This window comes from Erigeron canadensis, chromosome 2 (genome assembly GCF_010389155.1).
Source record: "Erigeron canadensis isolate Cc75 chromosome 2, C_canadensis_v1, whole genome shotgun sequence".
Classification (NCBI taxonomy): Eukaryota; Viridiplantae; Streptophyta; class Magnoliopsida; order Asterales; family Asteraceae; genus Erigeron; species Erigeron canadensis.
This window is the reverse complement of record NC_057762.1, coordinates 4,742,272-4,753,192: the sequence shown is the minus strand read 5'-3', so window position 1 is coordinate 4,753,192 and position 10,921 is coordinate 4,742,272. Positions and strand designations below refer to the sequence as shown.

Sequence of the window (10,921 nt, the reverse complement as noted above, 5' to 3'; positions counted from 1 at the left end):
TATCGAGTCACATGTCATGGGTGTTTTCGTGGGTTACACGTTACTGGGTCATGGGCACGAGTCTGAAAAATGGGTTATCAAGACCGTCTTGGTCTCAATTTGACTCAGTAGTAAATGACTGATTTATGTGCAAGTAAATTGGAAACGTGCAGGGTGGTTTGGATGAGTTTCATGCATCAAATTTGAGTGTGGGATACTAGAAAATAGGAACTGATGGTTTAGAATTTACTTGCTTTGTTTTGTAATAAATAGAATAAGAGTTTTTGTTTTATTTCATTTATTGTATCCTTTATATTATTGAATACACAGACTATCATATTCATTGCATATCTACATATATTTAGTGTTGAGTCTGTATTCGAGTGCTTGTGGAGAGATTATCAGGGTCGGAACGGGGCTTCAAATGGATTATCAGTCTAGGGACGTAGATCTTTTCCTAATTAAAAGTTATGGAGTTTGTCAACTAATTAATTATCAATCCTTTTTATAAATCTTGCATTTTGTATATTATATGTGGAAGATCATAAAACGATCATATAAACTAAGTTGTTATCATTTAAATAATATAATATGTTTATCAGTTTGAATCTTAATTTGATAAAACTCAACTAAAACATGTAAGTAAAATGAAAAAGCATTTGATAAACAAGTATAACCCGAACAACACACGGGTATTGTTCTAAATTCAATCAGATTTATATAGTATGAACATTTTCATTATAAAGTTGTACTCTTTAAAACTAGAGTTATGCCCCATGATGTGGTGGTGTAATGGCGACGGTTAGCAGTGGCGGCGGCGGAAACGACGGGTGGTGGTGCATGGTGGATGTGGCGGTGAGTAATTTAGGTAATTGATGTAATATAGTTTGATGAATTATTGAAAATTAAAATTAATATTGAAATTTAAGTGCAATTTGAAACTTAGAAGGAGATTAAAGAGTAATAAATTTGATATATGAACATAATTGGAGTATGGGATAATATGTAGATATTCTACTTGAGTTGCTACTTTTTTTTATTTAAATCTAAATTATAAAAGTTATTTAGCAAGTTACCCGAGCTACGCACGATTATTGTTCTAGTTTATGTAGAGTATGGGATTGTCCCCCATCTATCTATCTATCTATCTATATATATATATATATATATATATATATATATATATTAGTTTATTATGTTTACACATTACACTGATCGATCGATCTGTGGCTTCCTACGTATATATATACTTTATTAAATATACAATATTTAATTATTTAAAATACAAGGACTAATATTATGTTTTCTTAATATTAGTGATTGAATATTAATGGTGGAAAGTGTAATTTAGTAATGAAAAACAAAAAAGTGTAAATTATTTAAATTAGATGGACTAATGTTGTGTTTACTTAATATTAAATTTGGTAATGGTACTATTATTTAGATATAAGGGTTGTAATCAAAAGTTGGAACTCATCTAGCGGTCCTTGTTTCTTCATAAAAAAATTTAGGACCTTGTTATATATATATTGGTAGATTTAAAAATTATCACACTTTCCTCGAAATACAAGTCTAGCCAATTAAAAATAAACCTAATGGTGGATAAAATGGTGGAGAAGATGTTCTTCATTAGCTGTTCAAGCCTCCACACTTGCACCCTTTTGGTTTTTTTTTACCTAAATAAATGCAATGGGTTGGGCTGATTTAGACCAATTTGGCTCATGGGCTGGGTTAATTTTGATCTATGACTTTTTTGTGTTTTGTTATATACGAGTAATAGCTTCTTTTTTTTTTTTTTTCTTTTTTCTTTTTTTTTTTTATTTAGTTTTTGATATTTTACTTTTCATAAAATATGTATTTTTTTAGAAGGTGAATTTCGCTTGAAACTTTATATCGCGATCCAATAACGGAAAATTGAGCATACTTTTTCTTAGGGTTTTTTTACATTTATAATGTTATATTTGTCGTATTGTCTTTCAAGAAGAAAATATGCAAACACGATAATTACCGCCTCAGAACGAGAGGTTTGTGAACTTCCGTTATCATAGATTTATAGAGCGTGAAGTTTTCTAAATGAAGAATTAACATATTTGTTAAGTTCCTCCATACTCGACCAGTCATAAAATTAATTAGTAATCCTTTGCAACCAACTCCACTTAGGTGGGTTGGCCAGGGGTATCTTCTAAATCCACTATGTGGGTCTCGGATGTGAGTTTTCCCCAAGGCCTCGGGTTCGAGTCTTGGGTTTCTCATCTCAAGGTATTTTCCATGACCGGGGGGGGGGGGGGGGGTTTGGAGGTACAGCGATTTGTTGGTTAAAATTTCCTACAGCACGTCTAAATCGAAACTAACTTTACAAAAAATAAAAATAAAAAAATTTAATAATCCTTTGCCATCCATCAATACTACCATTCCATTATTAACAATGGTTCGTAAAATATAGAAGTAAAGATAACATACATCGATCTAACTACTGCAAGCTTCAGTTCGACCAAGAATATATCATGAGTGGTGGTGGTTTGCCTCAATATAGAAAAAAAAAATAAATTAAAATGGATATATACGAGTATTAATTAGTTGCAAATCCAGCTCTAAAATCAAATTCTCAAATGTCATGATACCATAACTCAATATGAATTGTATCATTGAACTTATTCAGCTATGAGGGCTTAAGTAATCACTTATGTGCAAGCAAGTAGCAACACTCATATAAAGACACAAATGCCATTAGCTATCACACACATACTATAAGCATGCGTATCATTGACAAGTTGTTGATGTTGGAAGCTACCAGATATATAATCAGTTTGCTACTTTTGTCTTGTTGGTTAAGAATTAAGTTAGCTTTTATTCAAATTTAAACGTTTCTATTTTAAGACTCTCTATAATTGATATATCTAAAATTGTATATTTTTTTATCTTAAAAATCTCTACATTTTATTAAAGTTAAACTAAATTGAATTTGTGCATTGTGACTTAAAACTTATATAATCTCAAGGTTTCTTCGTTTTTCCAAAGTCCAACTTGTGTATTCAAATTTTAACGACTTTTTTTATGTGGGTGTGCAAAAAACAGTTGGGGTCATCGATCATACGACGTCAATGCCTGATCAAGACGACAAAGATCTTGACATGGATACGAGAAGTTTGACATATTCCGATGGTCAAAATGTAACTTACATTCATAAGATTTGTGTCCCTCCAAAACAAAATCTTTTGAAAGAATTTAAAAACACAGTGAAAGAAACATTTTTTTCAGATGATCCTCTACGACCATTCAAGAATCAACCAAACAGAAGAAAGCTCGTGCTTGGCCTGCAAGCGATTTTCCCAATTCTTGAATGGGGAAGAAGTTATAATATCAAAAAATTTAGAAGTGATCTTATTTCTGGACTCACCATTGCTAGTCTTTGTATTCCACAGGTACATCATATATTCAACATACTTATAACTTATATAAGGCTACAAGAAAGAAGCAAAATAGTTGATATCTAATCATTTTTTACTCATAAACCCCGCTGCAGGATATTGGGTATTCAAAACTCGCAAAGGTAGATCCTCAATATGCATTGTGTAAGTATTTTCTCGTGCTAACAAATTGTCAATATATATGGACATCAATAATTAAGAATTAGTTATATCATATCATATATGCAAATGGATTCAGAATTTCGGTTATTGTGCAGACTCAAGTTTTGTTCCGCCTCTGATATATGCGTTTATGGGGAATTCACGAGACATAGCTATAGGACCAGTGGCGGTGGTCTCTCTGTTAATGGGAACACTCATTGGAAATGAATTTGATCCGCGTATCCAACGAGATGAATATCAGAGGCTTGTATTTACAGCTACATTTTTCGCTGGGATCACTCAAGCTACTCTTGGTGTTCTCAGGTAATTTAATGCAAGACAGTTTTTTCTTTTCTAAACGTTAATTTAAGACAGTTTTTTCTTTCTTATTTGATCGTTTATATTCTTCAATGTTCTCCATCAGGCTCGGGTTTCTAATCGACTTTTTATCACATGCTACTGTTGTCGGTTTTATGGGTGGAGCTGCCATCACCATTGCCCTTCAACAACTCAAGGGGTTCCTTGGTATAAGCACCAAAAATTTCACGAAAGAAACTGATATTATTTCAGAATTGCAATCAGTTTTCAAGTCTGCTCAGCACGGGGTACTTAGTTCTTCATAATAGCCAAATTATTCATTCATGAAGCGTATATTAAAATCTCTTCTTTTGCAGTGGAATTGGCAGACTATAGTCATTGGAGCAAGTTTCTTGGCTTTCCTACTTGTTGCCAAGTACATTGTAAGGCGTCAGTTCAGCTCTACTGTTTTGATTAGCTTGATTTTATACACATAGCAGAAATACTAATCTGTAAACATATCACAACATTTTTGTGCAAGATCTTAATCATAATTGCTCAAAAATGTTGAAGTGATCTCTAAGCATTTACTACTTGTAAAACAAGGAAAGAAGAACACAAAGCTGTTTTGGGTGCCCGCAATTGCACCTTTGATCTCAGTTATCTTATCAACTTTTTTCGTGTACATTACACATGCCAGTAAGGACGGCGTTGCGATTGTAAGAACCTGATTTTGTCTTTCATTGTCACACTAGTTACTTTCAAATTCAGAAATGTATGTACAGTACATACTTACTTTCGAAGAAGTTCCAATAATTGTATCTGAAAGCAAAACTAAGTATTCTATATGAGCTATGTGATAGGAGTATAGAACCCTGAAAATTAGAATTTGACATATAAGTCGGCCCAACTGGATAGGGCTATGTCTCCTCACAAAGAACCAAGGTAAAATAAAAAGATATGAACTGCCCAAAATGATAACTGGATAGGGGCTATGTCTCCTCACAGCCACCCATGACCTTCTGGTTTCTTGCCATTAATCTGCTCCCTCCCATTTAATTTGTTGCCCAGTAACATTAACTGGGTCTGACCCGACCCATTTGAGAATAGTCCAGTTGTACCAGGTCACAGGCCTTGTGGGGTCTTATCATTACATCCTGTACCAAGAGACGACTTGTCCTCAAGTCGATTAGGAGTGAAACTGTAATTTATGAATTGCATCCTTTTCCTCATCATTAGTCCAAACCGCGTAATCACCACCATAAGAATAATGAAGGTCCATAGGCTGATTAGTTAACCATTTGTTCTCTTGCTCGCGAGCGTATGAAGGTGACCAAAATGCTGCTCCTTCGTAGGGGTACAGTACCTGGTTTTCAGTTTCCAAGATGCAAAGGAGGAGCAGTTTCGGTTGTGTTAGGACTTGGTGGTAAGAGGCTTGATGTGAAGAAGCCGTGAAGGTACTCTGTCACCCCACCAATTTGGCCAATTCCACCATTATTTTTCCGCAATCAATTGCATCCATTTCATCGGCGCATGGATGAAACATCAACCAATCCTCAGTCGTCAGCCTTCAACTTCATCATAAACAGAAGACACTTCTGATTTATTTTTATTTTTAACAGCAAATTTTAAACTACCACTACCCTATTTAAAAACACCAAGAAACACCATTGCCAAGATTTGAACTTTGGTCTTTTCCCCAAAAGACACATCTGATATTATGTAAATGGCTTCATAATCGTGGTATCCCAAGGATGTCCCACAGATCCTAGCCTTGATTGCTTCAAACATTGTCCCTCATTGCTGCAAGAATTGCATCTAATCTGCCTGAAATTTTTGCCAACAGGATAGAAATCGGATCGGGGTTTGAAACTTTCACTTCGATCTAATTATTCTAGGCCTACACCATCTTTGCCTCGAAATCCTGGCAATATGATAGATTTGACATATAAGTCTGCCTGATTCAAGAGGCGCAACATTTCCTTACAAAGAACCAACATAGACTAAAAAGATATGAACTGCCCAAAATGATAACTAAGCCTCTTATTTAAATGCCAAACGTTATCCATGTTAACAGTCACCCATGGCCCATGACCTTCTGGTTTCTTGCTATTAATCTCCTCCCTCTCATTTAATTGGCTGCCCAGTAACATTAAATGGGTCTGGACCCGCCCAGATTGAGAATAACCCAGTTGTACCCAGTTGTGGGTTCTTACCATTATGATTATTTAATAAATTTACTATCTGGAGCTCTTTTGACAGGTGGGAGAAATTGAGAAAAGAATTAACCCACCTTCACTCGACAAGATCTATTTTTCTGGTGAAAATCTACTAAAAGGATTAAGAATCGGCATTGTGGCTGGCATGATTGCACTAACGGTTAAGTTCTAGACTTCTAGCCTGTAAACAATCTTTAAGAGCCGTATGAGGTTTAGTTTTCACATACAAAATTGTCCTTTAATCTATTAGGAAGCAGTTGCAATTGGAAGAACTTTTGCTTCGATGAAAGATTATCAAGTAGATGGAAATAAAGAAATGGTAGCACTCGGGGCTATGAACATTGTAGGCTCAATGACATCATGCTACGTCGCAACAGGTATGTAAAATTTTGATCAAGGCCGGGGTGTTTGGCATTACAATAAAAAAAAGTGATTATCTCTCATTACATTTTAAATTAAGTCGCAGATGATAAGCTTCTAGTATTCGGATGTAGTAAAAATGCAACAGTGATACCTAATCTTGTGGAGGCAGGGTACAGGGTTGGAACTTGGATATACTGTAGTAAATATGATTCTGATTATCCTATATATGTGGGTCATCTTGTATCCTAAACTTATATAATCAGAATTTCTCAAATTATCTACATAAAGTTTATTACTTACAGTTATATCCTGCATGATTTGCGTGCCTTTGTAATAGCTTATGGCCTTATGCTGTTCCCAGGTTCATTCTCGCGATCTTCTGTAAACTATATGGCAGGATGCCAGACAGCGGTTTCGAACATTGTGATGTCGATTGTAGTATTACTAACTGTAAAATTCTCAACTCCTCTTTTTGAGTACACCCCAAATGCAATTTTAACTTCCATTATTATATCAGCTGTCATTGGGCTAATCGATATTGATGCTGCAATTTTAATTTGGAAAATCGACAAACTTGACTTTATGGCCTGTATGGGAGCGTTTCTTGGAGTCGTTTTCAGATCTGTTGAGATTGGTCTTTTAATTTCCGTAAGGATCAAACCATATATGCATTTTGATCTTCTTTAAAACTTTTAATTAGTTAAATTGTGATCCAACTTTTTTTGAACTAGGTGGCAATATCTTTTGCCAAGATTCTTCTGCAAGTTACACGGCCAAGAACTGCGATTCTTGGAAAGATACCGATGACAAGTGTTTACAGAAACATTGGACAGTATCCAGAGGCGACAAAAGTCCCTGGTGTCCTCATTGTAAGGATAGATTCTGCTGTTTACTTTTTCAACTCCAACTACATCAAAGAAAGGTACATTTTTTTTCACAAATTGTCAATATGATGAAGAATCTTGAACTATATAAAGAACCAGATGATGATTTTCAAGTTATAAATTAAACACTCTATTGAAGGATATTGAGATGGCTCACAGAGGAAGAAGAAAATCTAGAAGCAGCATACCAACCAAAGATTGAATTCTTGATCGTTGAAATGTCGCGTAAGAAACTAGTTTTCCCACAATTAGAGGTTATCTTTACATTTTGTGTGGTTGAATTTTTCTCCTAATGTATAGTTGCCTAATTGCAGCTGTTACTGATATTGACACCAGTGGAATCCACGCCTTCGAAGAATTACACAGGAGTTTGCAAAAGAGAGATGTTCAGGTTAGTAAAACTCTCTCCAATTTATTAACACATGGTTCGAAGTGTGTCATTCTATCATCTCATGCATCCGAATGACGCACTCAGGGCCATGTAACCATTACAGAAAATTACTAAATGTACACATATCTGTTTATAAGTGTCCAAGCCACAACCGCAAAATATGCTCTGTATAGTTATGAGTGTGAATTTACTGACTTTATAAATTTTCTCACCTGCCTGTAAATGTTAAGTCTAAATAAGCTAAACAAAAGTTAGGCTTTTCATTTAGGCGTGAAGAAATTGTGTACAAAGGATAAATTGCATACGTTTTGTAACGCCATCTCAAGGACTAATTAATAAACTATTTTGGCTTGGCAGCTTGTTCTTGCAAACCCCGGCCACCTCGTCCTAGACAGGCTATATGCGGCGGATTTCCCTGACTTGATTGGCGAGAACAAGATTTTTGTCACAGTTGCGGATGCTGTTCATTCATGTTCATCAAAGTCTGTTCATGAGGTCTGAGAAACGTAAAGTGCAACAAGGAATAAAGATTTCTACAGCTTGAAGGTTACTAGTTTGAATACCCATTTATATCCTACCTATATATGAAATCAGAAATGTTAGAATTTTGTGCAAAATAAGCTAAAGTTTGTTAAAAAAGTTTATACATGAAATGACTATAGCTTGAATATAAAGAGGAGAATGTAGGAAACTGTAATTTTGCCATTTGCCTCTTTAATGACGCTTGTGGATTCTGAATGCTACATGTAGACAATTGTCGCGACATAACCGTACACAGTTTGTAAGTTTTATAATGGTTTTAATCCGTGTAAAAACATATGATGTTTCAGTTTTCTATATATTCGCGTATATATATTTGCGTATCACAGATATATATACATGTTGTCCGTTCAACCTATAGATCCATGTATCTTGAGAAACTCGATTATAATGTTCTGTTCATTGGACCATATATGTCGAGTGTGCTGAATCATCGACTTAACAGCATAATCTTCTCTTTTGTCAACTAAACCAGTCATTGACAATCCGTATGAAGTCTGTTTTTATAAATATCTATACGGCAGAAGTCTAAACTAATAATGAAAAACCATAACTTAGTAATGAACAAGTATTAAATCGTGATGAAGTTATATTGTTGAGATTGATGACGAGAATTAAAACATCAGTTGCTCTCGAATCGTTTTTCAAATCATGTGTTTTTTCTACTTCTTAGGTATTAAACTTTCGGCAAAAGGCGTATATCATTTTTCTGACCAGGGCGACGTATCTCATCATGTTGTGATCTTGTCGATTTTTAAACATTATTTTAATTTATACTATGCTCGATGACTCTTTGATCTTTGATCGACATATTTGTACAAGTACAAATTGTACTTTGCTACATTTGGTCGAGAATGGTTGATTACATCGAAAATCAGGTTGACTATATGAGGATTAAACTTTTGTCACTTTTCTCCAATGTTGATAGTGAACCGTAATTGGAAGAAGGGGTAGTCCTACTAATTAGCCTTTTAATTATAAGAAGACATAAATTAAATCGGTAAAATGATTAGGAAAAAGATTTATAGAATCTACATTTCACAATCTTATGATTTAAAAAGTAATTTTTAGACTAATTTTTAAAATGATATATCATTTCCCATATACTAATTGTGATTAAGAAAAACGATGATTTTAATCTTTTAACATACGAAGTATTATCTTTATCTTTATCTTTATTCATATATATATATAAACAAACTCCTCCCCTCTCCTCTACAACTTTCTATCTGTAAAATACCTAAAATATTTTTCGTTTTAAAGCTTTCTTTTCATAATTAATCTATATACCTAAAATACTACAAATAAAATAATTTACCACATTTTTCTCGCAACTCCCAAAATAACTACACTATAGACGTTTACATCAATGACCACTTCACCGTCACCACCATCACCATCAATCGTCGATGCCGCAATTTATTGTCGTCGCCACCATCACTCCTAACACATCAAACGCACCATCACATATCTCTTTCTCACACATATGCACACATCAACACCACCACTGTCCATCAATACCGTCCGTCGCGGGCCAACCGCCACCACTACCGCCGCCAATTGTCACTGCCACCGCCGCCGCTGTCATTACATCGCCGTCGTCTCCTCTACCTCCGCACTCCACCACCGCCACCATTATATGGTCGCATCGCACAGTACCCATTAGTTTTTATTTATAATGACCATCAAACTTTAAGTCCGAGGATGATCATGGCCATCCATTTTCTCCATCTAATCTATACCATCCATTCAAATTCATCTCTATGATCGTATCTCTGGCACACACGCCTCCTTGAAACCGTTCTCTTTCTCTCAAACTGAAAGGAGTGGAGAGACCTCCCTCCTTGTTCGCCTACCCCTATCGCCTACCCCTATCGCCTGGAACACCAACCCCAGGTGGCGATGAGACCAAAAATGCGAGGATGGCGATAGAAAACAGTCGCCAGAGTTCCTTTTTTTCCAAAAAAAATAAACGCAAGTATCTCTCTCTTTTACTTTATCACTTTTCTATCAATTATCTTAATACAATTGTCGGAAGTCGTCCAACACTATTACATAGGGGAAAGGATTCCCTAAAGTTTGGGATAACTTTAGAGAATTTCCTTCTATTAGATAGTCTCACTCCCCCATTTTTAAGGGTATACCCACTTGGTGACATGACAAAAATTGACAACACATGGCGTAAGTCCCGTCCTTCATGGATAGCCTCACTCCTGTGAGCCTCATTCATCCCAATCTTATTTCTCTCTCCCTTCCACCTTTTTCTCGCAAGGCTCACTCAAATGCTCATACTATTCACAATGAACAGTTATTTTGTGTTGTCTGGAGTACGTAACATGACCTTGAAATCTCGGAGGAACAAGGTTGGATTATTACGTAAATAATGACACGAGGTATTGGATCTATGAAATGATGCATCAAGGCGACAAGGCTCTTTAGAATTCCAATTGCGTGGTGAATGTTCTTTTTTTAATAAGTCATTTTTTTCGTAAATCAAAAAGAAAAAGCTACGGGGGCGTTTGGTTGCGGAAAACACCCATTGTTTTCCATTTTTGTTTTCCAAGAAAACATGTAAAACAGAAAACGCGTTCTAATCATAATTTTCTAGAAATGTTTTCCATGAAAACAAAAATAATGTTTTACATTTTTCCATAGATAACTTGAAAACATCTTTTTCTT

The 10,921-nt window shown here is 35.1% G+C and overlaps 1 protein-coding gene across 1 annotated transcript; it reads left to right on the top strand.

Moving 5' to 3' along the window:
* The first annotated feature begins 3,080 nt into the window (after positions 1-3,080).
* Positions 3,081-8,458, top strand: LOC122588886 (sulfate transporter 1.3-like). Its single transcript, XM_043761106.1, has 13 exons — positions 3,081-3,401; positions 3,503-3,551; positions 3,665-3,872; positions 3,973-4,153; positions 4,223-4,288; positions 4,430-4,564; positions 6,108-6,224; positions 6,315-6,441; positions 6,789-7,075; positions 7,159-7,349; positions 7,451-7,536; positions 7,626-7,702; positions 8,060-8,458. Exons 1-13 carry the CDS (start codon positions 3,081-3,083, stop codon positions 8,201-8,203), a joined length of 1,989 nt encoding a protein of 662 aa, XP_043617041.1. The 3' UTR covers positions 8,204-8,458.
* Positions 8,459-10,921: the final 2,463 nt, after the last annotated feature.